At 51.4% G+C, this 18,852-nt stretch overlaps 1 protein-coding gene across 3 annotated transcripts in view; it reads left to right on the plus strand.

Annotated features, from left to right (window-relative positions):
• Positions 1 to 18,852, plus strand: part of kcnq3 (potassium voltage-gated channel, KQT-like subfamily, member 3) — a 609,891-nt gene that overhangs the window by 399,071 nt on the left and 191,968 nt on the right. For all 3 annotated transcript variants that reach the window (XM_072467851.1, XM_072467853.1, XM_072467852.1), the window contains exon 3: positions 571 to 697. In XM_072467851.1, the coding sequence (XP_072323952.1) occupies positions 571 to 697 (127 nt within the window). The remainder of the gene's footprint in view (positions 1 to 570; positions 698 to 18,852) is intronic.

An 18,852-nucleotide genomic window follows, 5' to 3' on the forward strand; every position in this document is an offset into this window, starting at 1 on the left:
TGACACCATTAATCCATACCTCTACGCACATCATTCATCTACACTATTCATCTTTCACACATCCAGCAATGTACAGACATTGCTCATTTAAGCCTCGATATACATCAATCTAATCCTTTTCATACCCCATTCATCTACATTCTACATCTGTCATTCAGCTAACCTTTTACATTGATCACTCCAGATCCATCAGGTGCCTCCATCTAACACTCATTTTCCCCTCTCTCTGCTGCACTACTGGTCAAACCCTTATCAATTTTTTTTGTCATTGCGATTACTCCAAAGCTCTCTTCAAAATAAATACTTAAGACCATTCAACACTTGACTTTACTTCATGCAGTGAAAGATCAATATTGTTTTAACTGGTGGAAATTAGTTGTAGTGTCCCTGTGTTTCACAAAACCATTGATTATTTTCTTACTGGCTTTAATATCAAAAAGACAAAAGTAGTGAAATCATGTGTTTTGCATGAATTTATAACTAGGAAAATTTTAATGATGATTGAGCATGGATATGAAGTTATAATACTTTGTAACAAGCTGTATATGTGTGTGTGCTTTTTTAAAACAGGAAGCTGTTACCATCGTAGTATTTGGATTAGAATTTGCTCTCAGGGTCTGGGCAGCTGGCTGCTGTTGCCGATTCAGAGGATGGAGAGGCCGTCTAAAATTTGTCAGGAAGCCTTTATGTATCCTAGGTCAGTAGAGTTGTTTTATTGGCAGTGAGACAAAAAAATGAAATTCTCTTTTAGATACCAGCAACGTGAAGAATTAACTCAGCTAATTATTTTACCTCGGGCTTTATGCAAATGGTGAGTTGCCAAACTTCATAATCGAATGTAGCCTAGAGCTGACACAGCAATCAGTGCTGGCATGCTTTGCTGCAAATTAATATTTCATTAATCTGAATGATTATGGAGACATAGGGCTGGATTTTCATCGTGGAGACAGGAGTCAGGAGTCTGGAATTTCCTTGATGTTGCAATCCCGCCGCTGTCCCAGCAGTTCTGGCAGGTGAGATGTTTATCTCCTGGAGGGCAGGACAGTCCCCAGCAGCAGGCCCCGGCAAACAGAGGTTTGGTTAAAGCTAAAGTGGCCAGGTTAAATGGCCTGCCCCTGTTGACAGAAACATTGGCCCAGTTTGTCAGCTCAAGGCAAAACCCCATCACCCTGACTCTCTTCAATTTCCTAACCCCCATCAGCACTGTAACCCCTTTACCCCTCACCTCTTCAACCCTTCACACCTCACCTTCTTTCACCCCCCTCAATATTCCTACCACTTTTCTTCTATCCTAGCCCACTCACCGAATATCCACTCTATGAATTTACAAGCCTAGAATAACGTTTTGATATTTTTGAAAATCCATAAATCTGTCAAAATAAACCAATATTTCTTGAACAAGCACTCTAAGAACTATTGTCCTCTTTGAAAAACTCATAAATTTATCAAAACTGTCAAAAACACATTTCCCTGAACAGCTGTGCAAACAAATACCCTGCAGTGCAGGATTCATTTGCGCTTTGTAAGACAGTCAATCCATCAAATTCACAATCCCTTGGACAGCTGTGTAGAAAAACCCTGCAGTTCAGAATCCATTAGTGCAATGAAAGCAGCGAAAAGCTCCTATATCTGGCACAACTTTCAAACAACCAAACAGATGGTTGGATTGTTTTGCAAAGAATGAATGACAGTTCAGCAAGCTATCAAAGCTTTCATACAGTCAGGCAGATAGCTGAGCTCTCCTGCAAAGAATGAATGAAAGCCATGGGGATAGCTACAATAAGTAATCATTGATCTCAAACTGGGCTACACTTCCAATACTCATCAATGCAGCATAGAACTTTATCCAGTGTATAATTTCTTCTAATGAATCTGAAGATTTTTCTACTTTCACAATGCTCTTCTTTTACTTGACAGTTTGCCAGTTGTCAGAAGTAACAACATCGCAAGTACGTCATTTTATGATGACTTACCTTTTCCAATCACAGCACTATCGTCACTCACTTTGGTAAACATTGATGTAACTCAGGCTACAGCATTTCATTTTTTTTTTTTTTTAATTTTATTAAGGAATTTGAAAATGTTTATAATAATAACATTAACAGTGACATTGACATGGTATAATAAACATTTCCACCCCCATCCCAATCTTCACACACTCCAACCATAAAACAACAACCCAGCCCTCTTTCCCGCCCCCCACCCCCTCGGAATACTGCACCTGCTGATTTTTTAATTTTCCCCGATAAAGTCAGCGAACGGCTGCCACCTCCGAGGTGAACCCTACCATTGACCCTCTTAAGGCGAACTTTATCTTCTCGAGACTGAGAAACCCAGCCATGTCACTAACCCAGGTCTCTACACTCGGGGACTTCGAGTCCCTCCACATTAACAAGATCTGTCTCCGGGCTACCGGGGAGCCAAAGGCCAAGGCGTCGGCCTCTTTCGCCTCCTGAACTCCCGGCTCTTCCGACACTCCAAGTATCGCTCCCTCCGGACTCGGCACCACCCGTGTTTTTAGTACCGTGGACATTGCCTCAGCAAAGCCCTGCCAAAACCCACTCAGCTTCGGGCATGCCCAAAACATGTGGACATGATTTGCTGGGCTTCCAGCGCACCTCGCACACCTGCCCTTTGCCCCCAAAAACTTGCTCACCCTAGCCACTGTCATGTGTGTCTAGTGGACTACCTTAAATTGTATTAGGCTAAGCCTGGCACATGATGAGAAGGTATTAACCCTGCTTAGGGCATCCGCCCATAACCCCGCCTCTATCTCTCCTCCTAGCTCGTCCTCCCACTTGCCCTTAAGCTCCTCCACCGGAATTTCCTCCGCCTCCGAAAGCTCTGGGTAAGTATCTGAAACCTTCCCCTCCCCCACCCGGGTATTGGAGACGACTCTATCCTTTACCCCCTGTGGCGGCAGCAGTGGAAAGGCCGGAACCTGCTTTCTCAGGAAGTCTCCCACCTGCAAATACCTAAACCCGTTCCCTGCTGGCAATTCAAATTTATCCTCCAAGGCTTTCAAGCTGGGAAATATCCCATCTATAAATAAATCCCCCATCCTTCTAATTCCTGCCCTTTGCGATCGCTGGAACCCACCATCCTGCCTACCCAGTACAAACCGATGATTATTATAAATCGGGGTCCAAACCCATGCTCCCTCCGCTCTCTTATATCTCCTCCATTGCCCCCAGATTCTCAGAGCCGCCACCACCACCGGACTTGTGGAGTATCGGGCCGGTGAGAACGGAAGAGGTGCCGTTTTCAGTGCTCCCAAACTGGTGTCTTTGCATAACATCGCCTCTATCCGCTCCCACACCGACCCCCCTCCCACTACCCACTTCCTAATCATGGCTATATTAACCACCCAGTAGTAATTGCAGAGGTTCGGCGCCGCCAACCCACCCTCCCCCCGACTGCGCTCCAGCAACACTTTCTTCACTCGCAGGGTGTTACCCGCCCACACAAAGCCCAAAATAACCTTATTCACCCGCTTGAAAAATACTTTTGAGATGAAGGTGGGGAGGCACTGAAAGACAAACAGAAATCTGGGGAGGACCGTCATTTTCACAGTCTGTACCCTCCCCACCAGTGATAGCGGGAGCATGTCCCATCTCTTAAAGTCCCCTTCCATTTGTTCTACTAGCCGGGATAGGTTTAACTTGTGCAGTGCCTCCCATTCCCTGGCCTCCTGGATTCCCAGATACCGAAAGCTCTTCCCTACCATTCTAAGCGGCAGCTCTCCCAGTCTCTTCTCCTGTCCTCTTGCCTGGATCGCGAACATCTCGCTTTTCCCCATGTTCAATTTATACCCCGAAAAATTATCAATTTCCCCCAAAATTCACATTACTTCCCCCATCCCCTCCAATGGGTCTGAAATATACAAGAGCAGGTCATCTGCGTAAAGTGAGACCCGGTGCTCCACCCCTCCCCGAACCAGCCCTTTCCAGTTCCTAGAGGGTCTTAGTGTCATGGCCAATGGCTCTATCACCAGAGCAAACAGTAATATGTAGAGGGGGCACTCTTGCCTAGTCCCTCGGTGTAGTTTAAAATACCCCGACCTCAGCCGGTTCGTACGCACATTCGCTACTAGTGCCTGATAGAGCAACCGCACCCAGTCAATAAAGCCCTCACCAAACCCAAACCTTCCCAGCGCCTCCCACAGGTAATTCCACTCCACCCGATCAAAAGCCTTCTCTGCATCCATCGCTACCACCACCTCCACCTCCTCTCCTTCTGAGGGCATTATAATAACATTCAAAAGCCTTCGAACATTGGCCTTGAGTTGCCTGCCCTTTACAAATCCCGCCTGGTCTTCCCCTATCACCCCCGAGACACAGTCCTCTATCCTCGTGGCCAGTATCTTAGCCAGCGGTTTGGTGTCCACATTCAGTAGAGAAATTGGCCTGTATGACCCGCATTGCTCTGGATCCTTCTCCTGTTTCAGGATCATTGAAATCGAGGCCTGTGACATTGTTGGGGGGAGGACTCCCTTCTCTCTTGCTTCACCAGCAGTGGGCTCAATGTCTCTGAAAACTTCTTCTAGAATTCCACCGGATAGCCGTCAGGCCCCGGAGCTTTGCCCGACTGCATGCCCTCCAGCCCCTTGATTATTTCCTCAATCTCAGTTGGGGCTCCCAGCCCTTCCAGCAGATCCTCATTTACCCTCGGAAACCTCAGCTGATTCAAAAACTGCGTCATCCCCTCCACCCCAGTCGGGGGTGTGACTCATATAATTTGCTGTAGAAGTCCTTAAACACCTCGTTCACCAGGTCCTGATAAATGCGGAGCTCACAATTCGCCCACTTGCTTCTTGGCCCACCACAGAACGTGTTTCTTGTCCAGGAATCAGTGAAAGCGTACCACCATCGCCCTCAGCGGCTCATTCGCTCGGGGCTTCTTCGCGAGGGCTCTGTGCGCTTTATCCACTTCCAGGGGCCGAGGGAACACCTCAGCCCCCATCAACTTCTCCAGCATGTCCATCACATAAGCCCTCGCATCCGATCCCTCACTGCCGACAATTCTAAGATTCTGCCTCCTGGACTTGTTCTCCAGGTCCCCCAGCTTCTCCTGCATTCTTCTCTGGTGGTCGTTCATCATCTCCACATTGGTCTCCAGCACGGTTATGTTCTCCTCGTGCTCGGACACCTTTTTCTCCACCTCCTGGATCGCACGTTCATGTGTTTCTTGATTCTGCACCATCTGATCAATCAAAGCTTTGATCGGGTCCAGAATGTCCTTCTTCAGCTTGGCGAAGCAATCTTCAAAAAACTCCACCAGCTGCCCCGTCGACCACTGTGCCATCTCCCCACGGCCCTGCTTCTCCGCCATGCTTTCCCGCGTTGCCGGCTCTGCTCGCGTCTTCCTTACAGGACTTTGTCTTCTAACACGGCCACTTCTGGTCCAATTTTTCATACACTGGAGGGGGATTTCTCCTCACTGTCTCACTCTTCACCGATTTATCCCATAAAATCCAGAAAAAAATGGGGGAAAAAGGTCCAAAAGTCCGTCACAGGCAGGAGCTATCAAATGTGAGACCTACTCCTCCATGGTCGCCACCGGAAGTCGTAGGCTACAGCATTTCATGATGAACTGTAAAAGAGGCATCACCTCTACATTCTTCCTGTCTCCAATCCATGATTCACGCCACCACTTTGCAGGTGTAAATTAAGGCAGCTTCTAAAACACTACAAGCCGACTGAAAATTGCAAAAGTTCTGAAATGCCCACTTCCAGATTGGCGTGAGCAATTCCTGAATACCAGGGTGCCCACTCACCTGCTCAACTGAAAATAGTTGGAGACGGAAATGGAAGCAGAACTTCCACCACCACTGTTCTGTGGCTCATTGTTTCCAATTCCTGACTCTGTGCAGTTCCACTGATCTACTTCACGTTGTTGTTTGCCCTGCTCACACATGTCCCAGATGTACTGTGGAAGGTGCAGTTCTTTATCGAGTCCTGGCTGACAGGAACTTCCAGTGTAAAAACTCATAAAATATCAATGTTTAAGCACATGTGGAATGAAAGGTTGCTGCCATTTATTTGTTGCTGACCTCAAAGTCCAGCCCACTGTGTCTGAAATTGCTTCCCACTATCAATTATTTTGGAATGAAGTGGCTGGTATTGTCTAAGCAGAGATGCTGCATCAACAACACTTAAGTAAATGACCAGTTAATGGTAAGAGGGAGCAACGTTGGCCATCACTACTCTTCTTTCAATTGTTCCATGGGATCTTAAACATGCACTGGGACTGGCAGACACCACCTCAGTTTAATACCTCACCTGAAGCACAGCGCATTCATCATCCTCAAAACTATCCAATTGTCTTGGCTTAGGTTATGTCTGGAAGAAGATAAGGTGATATCAAAGAGTTGCCTTTGAGGCGAGCTGTACAACATTAATGTCCTGCAGTGAAAGTAACTTGGGCAATATGACAGGAATTAAACTAATCTGACAGAGGTTGGGAAAAGTCTGGATTTAAAACTAGAGGGAGAGTAGAATTATTAAATCTGGCAGAAGGAAAACAGAAGATTGTTATCAGAGAGAGGGGAAAAGAGGGCTGCATTTTTAATCCCTCAAAATCCACAAAAGTGGAGTCGGGATTGAGTGGAATGTATATGAATGCAGAAAGTGTTTGCAAAAAAAAAGGATATTGAAGCATTATTAAAAATGGAGCAATATACAGTTACTGTTGTAGAGATAGGTTCTTGATTAATCAGGGGATAGGGGGTATGGGGACAAGGCAGGAGAATGGGGATGAGAAACACATCAGCCATGATTGAATGGTGGAGCAGACTCGATGGGCCGAGGGCCTAATTCTGCTCCTATGTTTTATGGTCTTATAGAAATGACTTGTGCTTGATCAGGACTGGGAAGTTGATATTCCTGGTTAGAATCGTTACGGGAGGAAACTGGGTGAGGGCAGGATTTGTGAAGGTTCTAAGTGCTAACATCAAAAGTTTTCTTGGAGGTTGCTTTAAATTTAGAACAGGTGGGAAGTTAAAATGTGAAAAACATGGAACAGAAAGCTAACATGTTGTGTACTGTTGTCTTGTCCTTGCAATGATTCAAACAGAACTGCTGATGGCTTACTTAGAATGATGATTATTAGTTAATATGTGGAAGGATAACTTACAGAATGCTATACAGGCTAGGTTATTCTGGAACTACCCGATGTGCAACTGCCCTTGTGCACACCTGAATACCAACTCACGGTAGCTGAATGACACATGACTGATGTCTGATGCCACCTGCTGGTGGGAGGTCGTATTGTTGAATGTATGCAATATTATTCACAGGCTTATCACCACATAACCCACTTAAAACCACCCACATTTGGTTTACATGAAACCAGGAGAGGTAACGAATCTACTCACAGGAGGAAAAAGTGGATCTTTAAACACTTTGAAGCCGACTGTCTTTTTAAAAAAATCCATCTTGGTCAGGCTTCCTGGGCCTCATATAATCATAGAATTGTTAAACACAGAAAGTGGCCATTTAGCCCATTCTCTCTGTGCCAGCTCTCTATACGATTAACTTACCCAATTGTATTTATCCACCCTTTACTCATAGCTCGGTGAATTATTTCCCCACTGTGACCTCCGGACTCCGCCAGTACCCCAACTCAACAATAAGAGGGTCATCAAGCCCCCTCCACCCCACCTCATAAGGGCAGGGCATGGGCATGAAGTCACCTGGGCACCTTGGCATTGCCAGCAGAGCACCTTGGCAGTGCCCCAGCCAGCCTGGCAATGTCAGCTGGTGTTCCAGGCTGGCAGTACCACAGTGCCTGGTGGCATTGGGGGTGCAGGGTACCATCCTGCCCAGAGCCCGGCCACCCAGGCATTCCCCCCCCCCCCCTCCACCCCACCTCATAAGGGCAGGGCATGGGCATGAAGTCACCTGGGCACCTTGGCATTGCCAGCAGAGCACCTTGGCAGTGCCCCAGCCAGCCTGCTGGGGCACTTGAATATGCAAATCTGGGCCCTGACCTCAATGGGCATGATCCAGATCGCGACGCCTCTTGAGATCTCGTTAGATCTCACGAGGCATGACGAGGCCAGTAAATCTCGCAAGAGGCCACTCGCGAGCTGTACCGGCCTCATCCTGTCCGAAGCCGAGCGCAGCGAGGCCGATAGATGGCGCCTGATAGATCTCTCCTGGTTTCTTCCCATCATAGACCTTCCCCTTTTCCATGTCTCTGCATTTAACCTGTAACATCTCACCTGTTACATCTCTAACTTGTTCCCGTTTTGACAAAAGGTCTCATTTTACTTTATTGCTCTCACCTCACTAATTCCTCCCGTTGTCATACACCAAATATAGCCCCTTCCACTCTCAGTGTCACCAGGAAATGCATTTTGGGCAGCCTGGTCTACATTTACACAGCAAAGTGTGCCCCAGTATGTAGCAACAGCATGATAGATAGAAAAACATAAATAACCTTCATTTATACAATACCTTTCATGACTTCAGGCCATCCCAAAGTACTTGACAGTCAAATAGCTACCTCTGAAGTGTAAACAGCATTGTCACAAAAGAAATACAACAGCCAAACTGTGCACAATAATTATCCCATTGATCTGTTTTAGTGATATTGTTGAAGTGTTAAATATTGACCAGGGCACAGCAGTAATTCCCCTGCGCTTCTTCAAAATGAACGGCTGGATTCTCCATTCCTGAGACTAAGTATTGACTCTGCTGCAGGATTCGTGGAGTTCCACGACTGCAAAACTGGCACTGCACCTGGACTGATTCAGCGATCGTTGAGGGTCTAGCACTGGCGCCACATGGAACACAATCGATTCCAATGAGAAACGGTGCCGGATTCACAGGTTTCGCATCTGACGCTCAGGAGGCTGACCAGCTGCAGCCGTATATACACATTACACTCCCCACACAAACTCATCCCAGCCAACAAGATGGCAGCAAAGAGAGCAGCACCAAGATTCACAGACGCCGAGCCTGAGAACCTCCTGGGCATGGTGCAGATAAGGCGGGCTACCCTGTACCCCGGCTCGAAAAGGAGGCTGCCAGCTGCCGCCATTCACCATGCTTGGGCGCAGGCGGCAGAGGTGGCAAAGAGCCACCAGTAACACCGTGCAGACCGGCCTGCAGTCCCTCACACACGTGACCCCATACCGCCAGGATAGCGGCCGAACCTTCACCCTACACCACATGTTGGCACCCATACCGGCCACCATGGCCGGGTGCCCTGGTCACTGAGGCCACCAGCTTGACATCCCCTCGGCTGCACGCATTGGACTGTCTAAGACTGTTGTTTTCTGTTTCCCTCCTGCCAGGAAAAGGCCGCCCATAACTGCCAGGAGTGGGAGAAAACTAGTGGGTGACCGATGGACCTGGATGTGGTCAGTTGCCCAGAAGAAAGGAAAATCGCTGGGGTGGAGATCGGCCGCGGGCAAGGAAGTGAAAGCCCGCTTAGTTGTGTTTCTCCATGACACGTCTGTCCCCCACCCCCCATGCCACCCTTACCCCCACACCATCCCTCAACCATCCCCACACCATCTTCACCCCCATTCATCCTCACCCCCACACCACCCTCACCCCCACCACCTCCACTCCCCTCCGGCCTGCGGTCTAATCATGCGCCTTCTCTTGTGTCTTGCAGGACCTGCTGGTGATGGGATGGGTTCCTCTGGTGTACCCCACCCCCAGCCAGTGCCACCGCCTGAGCCCCTTCGTGTTCTGACCAGCACCGAGGACAGCAGCACGGACGGGAGCCCTTGACCCGAAACCCAGGACACTCCAGAGCTCGAGTCCGGGGACAACACTGACCTCTTGTCACAGCTGTCTCCAACACCCTCCACCATTCCAAAGTCATTCACCTCCTGGGACACTCTCTGGTGCACACCACACAGCTGCTCTGGAACATCGGGGGAGCTAGGAACTCCCGAGGGGGAGGACGGTCAAAGGGCGGGCTGGGACCTTTGCTGTTCATAGTATACATAGTACATATAAATGATTTGGAGGAAAATGTAACTGGTCTGGTTAGTAAGTTTGCAGACGACACAAAGGTTGGTGGAATTGCGGATAGCGATGAGGACTGTCAGAGGATACAGCAGGATTTAGATCGTTTGGAGACTTGGGCGGAGAGATGGCAGATGGAGTTTAATCCGGACAAATGTGAGGTAATGCATTTTGGAAGGTCTAATGCAGGTAGGGAATATACAGTGAGTGGTAGAACCCTCAAGAGTATTGACAGTCAGAGAGATCTAGGTGTACAGGTCCACAGGTCACTGAAAGGGGCAACACAGGTGGAGAAGGTAGTCAAGAAGGCATACGGCATGCTTGCCTTCATTGGCCGGGGCATTGAGTATAAAAATTGGCAAGTCATGTTGCAGCTGTATAGCACCTTAGTTAGACCACACTTGGAGTATAGTGTTCAATTCTGGTCGCCACACTACCAGCGGGATGTGGAGGCCTTAGATAGGGTGCAGAAGAGATTTACCAGGATGTTGCCTGGTATGGAGGGCATAAGCTATGAGGAGAGGTTGAATAAACTCTGTTTGTTCTCACTGGAACGACGGTGGTTGAGGGGCGACCCGATAGATGTCTACAAAATTATGAGGGGCATAGACAGAGTGGATGGTCAGAGACTTTTTCCCAGGGTTGAGGGGTCAATTACTAGGGGGCATAGGATAAGGTGCGAGGGGCAAGGTTTAGAGGAGATGTACGAGGCAGTTTTTTTACACAGAGGGTAGTGGGTGCCTTGAACTCACTACCGGAGGAGGTGGTGGAAGCAGGGACGATAGTGATGTTTAAGGGGCATCTTGACAAATACATGAATAGGATGGGAATAGGGTAGGAATAGAGGGATACGGAGACCGGAAGTGTAGAAGATTTTAGTTTAGACGGGCAGCATGGTCGGCGCAGGCTTGGAGGGCCGAAGGGCCTGTTCCTGTGCTGTACTTTTCTTTGGTCTTTGTTCTTTTGACCCAGGGATTAGATGCCCTCCTGACGGGTTTCGGGCTTCTGGAACGGACAGTCCCAAGAATGTGGAGATGAAGTCGCAGAGTCAGGGACTACATGAGGGGTTGTCGGAAAGCATCCAGCACCTGCAGGTGCAGTTGAAGGAGTCCAGCTGCATGCAGGAGCAGGAGGTGGTGCCGACCATGCGGGCCACCCAGGCCAACACCACATGGTGGCATTCATGGTGGAGGCATTGGGGGCAAGGGCTTTGGCTATGGATTGACATGCCCAAGGCCTGGGGCACTCTGTGCAGGCACTGGCCGAGGCCCAGGGCAGGGCTGCCCTCTCATGGGCAGCCATGTGCCAGAGCCACCTAGATATTGATACGGCGCTTCTGAGCGTGGCCCAGTGACAGTGGGCCATGGCTGAGAACATTGGGTGGCATTGCCCAGGGACTGGCCGACGTGGCGCAGACACAGAGGGAGGTGGCCCAGTGCCAGAGGGAGATGGTGCAGTCACTGGCTGAGGTGACACAGACCCAGAAGGTGGTGGCACAATCACAGCGTGATGTGGCGCAGCCCCAGACGGAGATGATCCACTCACTGTGCTCCATGGCCGCGAGCATGCAGACCCTGGCCGAGATGAGAGCGGGACTGGCAGCACCATGCAGCGGGGGAGCCTCAGGGGATAGCTGCACTCACACACCCATCCTATGGAGTAGCCTGGGAGCTATCAGGCACCCCGAGAGAGGAGGAGGTGATGAGGCCTGTGCCGGTGACACGCAGGGGAAAGGTTAGAACATCGCCGCACGTCGGACTCCCTCCACCGCCCCCACCGCCCCCCACCCTTCCTGTCCCTGGTGCATCAGCGGGCAGAACAGGGCAGCACCACGCTGTCTGGGACATCTGAGTAGCAGCCAGGTCTGGTTGCCCAGAAGACGTCCGCCAACGGGGGGGCCAGGTCGCAGGGCGGGAACCACAGCCTGCCGCCTCTACTCCTACCATCTCAGGATCCCCCGAGATGTAGCATTAGGACCCATAAGGCCAGGAAGTTAGACCCAGTTAAGTTGCATAAGTGCAGGGCATAGTTTAATTATAGGGGCTTGGGCACATATATGTATATATCTGTGCACTGTCTCTGGCCAGTGCCCCCCCCACAGTCGGTGAACCTGGAGGCAACTAGAGCTTCCCATGCTCGTTGGCCTGGCGCACACATCGTGCAGCCTCCTGTGCCGGCCTGGGCCCATCCTCGCCCTCCCCCGCATCCTTCTAGTCAGTCGAGGCCTGGCGTTCATCCTGATCCTCCAGCATGTCACGCCTCTGCTGCGCGATGTTGCGGAGGACGCAGCAGGCCACGATGATGCGGGAGATCCTTTCAGTGTCATATTGGAGGGGCCTTCCAGACCGGTCCAGGCACCTGAACAGCATCTTCAGGATGCCGCTCGATCATACCCCGGTTGCTGCATTGGCCTCGTTGTAGCTGATCTCCGCGTTGGTCTCTGGCCTCCGAATAGGCGTCATCAGCCACGACCGCAGTGGATAACCCCAGGAGCCATCCTCTCAGCCGAGTGGATGTCTTGAATATGTCAGGAAGTGTTGAGTGTGCCAGGATGAAGGCATCGTGCACACTGCCCGGGTATCGGGTGCAGACGTGCATGATGCGCAGCTGATGGTCACATTTCAGCTGCACGTTCATCGAGTGGAACCCCTTTCGGTTTGTGTAGCGCGGCCTGTCATCTGCAGGTGCTCGTAAGGGAACATGCATCCCATCAACCACCATTGGACCCGAGGCAACTCGACGATGGCAGCGAACCCCACTGCCCGGGTATCTTGGTGGGCTCTGTCCACATTTAAATGAATGTATTGTGCCAACCGGCCATATAGGGCCTCCATGACGGCACGTATGCACCTGTGCTCTGAGCTCTGTGAGATGCCGGACAGGCCCCCACTCCTCGCATAGAAGGAGTTTGTGGCGTAAAAGTTCAGGGCGACCTTTACCTTCACGGCCACCGGGAAAAGGCGTCCTCCCCCATACCCCCACGGTGCCAGAAGTGGCATGATCTGGCAGATATGTTGCACTGTCTCCCTGCTCAGCCCGAGTCTTCGACAGAAGGCTAGGTCCGGCAGGTCCTCGAATGACAGGCGCAGCTGGTGCACATGAGACCCCATACGGGCCTCCTTGGCACCTCCTCTTCCTCGGCCTGTTGGATAGCCAGCTCTCCATCCTCAGCGGCTCCCACCTGTTCCGCTGCTGCAGGCTCTGCTGCTGCAGCTTCCTCCTCCTCCTCGAGTAGCTTCAGTAGTCCTCTTCGTACAGCCACAGGGCAATCCCTAGAGTTGCAGCAACTAGCAGGAAGGTCATGATTGCGGAATTCCAATATCCATTGTCTGCAGGGGGTGAAAAGCCGACATGTTAGCATAGTGCATACCCCCCTCATGCCCAACCAGGTCCAATGGTTACATGGTGCACCCGGTTGGCACAATGGACCCTGCTCCCCCATGTCTATGCCCATCCCCGCATTCCTAGCCCCAGTGGTGGCCGACACCATGGGGACCTCTGGCCCTGGTGCCCATCCCTGCTGTCGGGGTACTGTCGGCTGGCACTGCCCTTTTCAGTGGTACGCTCCGTGGCCCCTACCCAGCGCCACCATGGGAGTGGGCCACAAGATGACCCGCCGATAGGTGGCGATGGGGTGGGGCGGGGGGGGGGGGCTGGCAGAGGGTGAGATGGAGCATGGGGGCTGTGGTGCAGGCATGGTAGGGTGTCACTGTGCAGGACCAGAGGACAAGGTGAGTAGCCAGTGGGGTGCGTAGCAAGATGGCTGCCTTGCCGCAGCAACGGCAGTCCGTACCTGGACACCACCCCAGTCCCGTGGGGGGGTCAGGCCGGCCGCACGGCCTGTTCCCCTGTCAACCCTCCCCTCCCAGCCCTAGCAGGCCCCCCCCCCCCCCCCCCAGCCTGTCTGACAACCCACGTACCTGCCTCTCCGTGTCCTACCGCCTCTCTCTCCCTCATCAGCCACGACGTCGGGTTTATGATTTGTAAACCTTGCCATCAGGAATTCAGCCCATTGGAGGTGGAGGATCGTGGAGGGCCCGGGGAATACCGGGTGGGGCCTGTTAATGATATGCTAACGGTGTTTACTGATTGTGCCGTCTGGAATTCAATCCCGCCAGCCAGCGGCACAACTGTCAGCACACTGTGGCAATGTTGGTCATTTTCCCCTTCTCCCCCTCATCAGCGACGACGCCAGTTTCATGATTTTTGAAAACACAAGTGAGCCTCACCGTCGGGAATTTTCCCCAGTGAAGGCAGAGAATCCCGGAGACCCCGGAGAATACCAGGCCAGGCCCGCTAACGATATGCCAACAGCGCTTACTGTACATGCAGAGTGGAATGCGTTGACGCCACAATTGAGGCACTGGAAAATTGGGATTTGGCGTGAACCTGCGCTGGCCATGATTTTGGCATCAAAACCGATTATCCGCCCAATCGTGTTTTGCGATTCCGGCGTCGGCCAATGGAGAACCCTGCCAGCAGTTTTCAGCGGGAGCCCTTGCCAAACTCCTGGATAGTGCGGAGCACAGGTAGTGACTTCCTGCAGACGTCATGAACCAAGGTCACCACCCCTGCCTGAGAGGCAATGGCCGCAATATTGAGTACCAACTTGCTGCATAAGAGGATGGGCAACAATGCTGGAAGAAAATGAATGACTTTCCTTGTGCACACCCTTCACACCTCCACGGTGATCTCTATCCCAGCCACCCCATGGGTTCCCAACAATTGTCATGACATCCTCCCCCACCCCCCCCCCCTCACCAATCCCCCATGGTCTCCCAGTAGATAATCTGCTCCTCACATTCCCACCCCCACTCACCTCCCACACATGCCAGACTTCATCACTATCTGACCTGGCAGGACTCCTGCCTACATTCTCCCCATCTGTCTCATTACAGGACAAACTCAAGCACCACTGGTGTGACTGGGCACAGCCTGCCAGAGTCATGCCTGAGCTGAGATGCTAACACCCTTTGAGGAGAGACCTCTTGAGATGGCTGGTGAGGAGTAAGACTGCACCTGTGCAGAGGGTGAGTGAGGGCACCAAATGTGAGAATCGTCAAGACACACAGTCATGGCGCAAGCCTCACGTGAGTTAACCTTATCCCATCATTTATCCCCTGTGATTCACTGATGCCATCTCGCTTCCCTTGCAGGTCAATCAGTGGACCAGCCCGGACCATCCTCACGCCCTCTGAACACCACAGACCCAAGCAGCTCCGAGGGAGACATCTTGGAGCACCGAGGAGGCATCACAACTGTAACCTGCTCCTTCCACCAGCCCAGATACTCACACCTCAGTGGGATTAAGTAGTAGGCAGGCTTCCGGGTAACTGACTGATGAACACCTCACAGCTGAGGATCTACAGCAGGCAGAGGAAGGACTGTCCCAGGGAACCGAAATTCAGAGAGATGCCGGAACCCAGATCTCAGCTAAGACTCTGGCCGAATACATTCCCCTGGGTCCGGTTATCCCAGAGCTGTTGGAGCTGCAAAGGCAGAGTCACGAGCATCAGGAAGGGATGACAGCATCCCTCCTAGGACTGCAAGGCTGACTGGAGGAGTCCCATCCCTTCAGTCTGAGGAGATTGTGCCGTCACTCCAACGCAATGAGGCCAACACTGCGAGGGTGGCACCACAGTGGAGGCCTTGGTGCAGGATGTGCACTCCATGGCGGGGATGTCCACTCCATGGTTCAGCTCATGACCTCCATGGCTGACATGAGCTCCATGTTGCAGGGCTTCAACTGCATGGTGCAAGCACTGGTGAGAATCCATGACTGCCAGCTCCAGTGGACGACGGGGCTTCTGGATCTCACTCCAGCTGCCCCTCTGTCCCATGGAGGCCCTCAGGCACCTGAAGGGAAGAGGATCAGCAAAGCACAGCCCAGGACCTTTTTACCCAGCAGACCCTTGGGGTGTCTAGTTTATCTGACACCCACCTCGCTGTGAGCGGCATACCCCCAGCCCCGCACACCAAGGGTGGTAGCACTGCAACATCCATGCAGCTTGAACGTAGGCCCAAACCCTCAATGTCCTAGCCTCCCAGGGGATGCCCGGCAAGGTCATCTCAGGCAACAGAGTGTGGAAGTCAGGAGGCCGCCTTGACCTTAGTTGTGGATCCTGGGAATATACCTAAACGTAGTGGGAGGGTGGGGAAGTGTCAGAAGGCACCTAGTGGGCATGGGTGAACCTAAGCACTAGTTGAGATAGGTCACCACTATACTGGTATTAAACATCACTTTGTTCACTTATAGATCCTCCACCTGTCATTTCATGGTGCCATGTTCACATACACTCGGTGCTTCATCCCTGTGGAGTGTATCCCTGAGAATGGCAGCCTTGCCTCTCCACCTCCCACACTCACGATGCAGTAAAGATGTACAGCTGCTGGCACAGCCCCCCTCCTCCTCCAGCCCCACTCCCCCAACCCCCCATCCATGATAGGTTACACCAACCCCCCATCCCATTCATTGGCAGCTCACGTTCAGCTCTCTTTCAGCCAGGAGTCAGACACATCGCTGAGGATGTGAGGAACATCGCTCTGTCCTCAATGCAAGTCATCATCATCTTTCTCCTGCAGCATGTTGCCATTAGCTTTAGTGCCCTGCAGATGAATGTAGGAACCATCAGGAGGATCTCCCACAGGCACCACATAAGTGATTTGGTGTTAAGCCTCATGGCGGGAGAGCACTTCATTCCCTAGTCTGGGCCGTCCCCAAACCAAGATGCGATGAAGACACCCCTAGTCCTTCACCTCATGCGGACCCTGACCATCGGCGAGGTCCTTCCTCCTTCTCCTCTGCGTGTTGACCCACCTCCATTTCCTCCTGGTCCTGGTCCTCTCCTTGCTGCAGGGCCAGTTAGTGCAGAGTGCAGCAGAACACTATGATGCAGGATGACCTCTGAGGGCTGAGTTTGGAAGGCTCCCCCAACCGGTCCTGGCACCAGAATCACATCTTGAGCAATCCAATCATCTGCTCAACCAGCACGCGCTTCAACACATGAACCTCATTGTAGTGTTCCACATTTTTTCTTGCTATAAATATGGCAGTCAATAAGGTTGCACTTCTTTCTTTAGATATCAACATTATAGTGCTTTCAGAGTCGCCAGGTATCAAATGATACCGCCACAAGGTTCAACCGGGTATCGATCAAAGAGTCAAACAACCAGTTAGTTCGTTCAAGATCAATGGTACTTTATTTACACACAAGATTAACTTACACATGCAACATAAACTACACCTAACAACTATGACAACCTGTACTTAACTTCAGGCACCCGGCTTGGGTCAGAGGAACAGTGGCCTTTGTTCGAATCTGGATCTACTGGGTCTATCTGCTGTTCAGCTGGGCTCATCCGTCTGGTAGCGAGCGTTGAACTTGGACTTGCTTCTGGCCGTGGTGCTGCAGTTGGAGATGGACGTTGCCAGAGCGCCAGGTCCAAAAGAGATCGAACACATGGCAGGGTCTCTCTTTATCCTTGGGGGGGTTTCCCGCTCTTTTGGGCGGTCCTTCGGTTTGGACCCAATTAATTGGGCAGTTCTCGATCACTGCCTTAGATCTGAGGCAATAAAGGGGCGGGTGCCTTGATGGCTGGGCATGTCCTAAGCAGTCATTGACCTTGTTTATGCTTCCTGAGTAAAGGGAGTGGTGCCGAAATGTCTGGGATTGTATCGGTTACCTGAGTATCAGTCCTTTGTCTTACGGAGATGGGCCATCAAAATGCTAATCGGTTGGGGGTTTCGATGCTGTCTGGATTCTTTGCTCACGAATATACATGCAGGCTCTGTGCCTGCCTGAATCTTACATTGTCCATATTTCCCTTTAGGCTTTCCTGTTGTAAGTGGCCATCCCAGATGGCTACAGTAGTGAGTCTCAGTGGGTATTTGGGGCCTCCGCACTGACGTCATCAACCACCTCTTGAAGGGGCACCCCCTGTCCCCGAAGAGCCATCTCTCCAGCTGCTGCTTTCCCTTGAAAACTGTTGGTAACTGCAAGAACCTCAAGATAGAACTATCATGGGCACACTCCTACATGATGCACATCGCGTGGCCACAGATGATCTGGACATTGAGGAAGTGGCATCCTTTATGATTCAGGAATACTGCCCATGTTGCCATGGGGAGAGCAGTGCCATGTAGGTGCAGTTGATGAAACGCTGGGGCATGCCTGCTATGTGGGTGAAACCCATGACCCTGGTGATGGCTCACCTGAACCCGGTCTAACTTGATGTACATGTGGGTGCTCGGAAACAGTGCATCTGTGACCTCTCCTATGCACATGTGTGCTACTGACTGGGAAAAGTTGCACAGGTCACCAGTGCAGCCCTGAACCAAGCCGTCGGTACAGATGTTCAGAGCAGCATTGACCTTCAGGACCACAGCCAATGGGTGACCTCCCAGTCCATATGGTACCAACTCTTTCATCACTTTGCACAGGTGGTCCACCTTCCCCAAGAGCGAATGCAGTTGTCTCCGCCACTGGAACTCTGACATCTGGAGGTAGGAAGTTCAACATTGGAATACCTCCAATGTGTCTGCTCCAAGGCTCTGCTATCTGTAGACCTGCTCCCAGAAGAGCAACAGGCCCAGCCTCCTCTCCTCTGAAGGTGCTGTTCCTGTTTGTGTACTGGTCAATCGTAATCAATAGAATTGACAACGCGACTGACTCCAGGATTCTCCAGTATCATAAACTGAGGAACAGAATATCGAAGTGTACGATGAGGACTCCTGACCCTCAGCCCCCTCAGCATCTGGGACATCCACCCATGTGTTTTCCCCCTATATGAGGGCCTTTCACTGAGCCTTACTCCCTCCCCTGTCACAGAATAGCCAATTCCCCACAGTTGTCCTTATCAACTCCAT

Source organism: Scyliorhinus torazame, chromosome 11 (assembly GCF_047496885.1).
Source record: "Scyliorhinus torazame isolate Kashiwa2021f chromosome 11, sScyTor2.1, whole genome shotgun sequence".
Classification (NCBI taxonomy): Eukaryota; Metazoa; Chordata; class Chondrichthyes; order Carcharhiniformes; family Scyliorhinidae; genus Scyliorhinus; species Scyliorhinus torazame.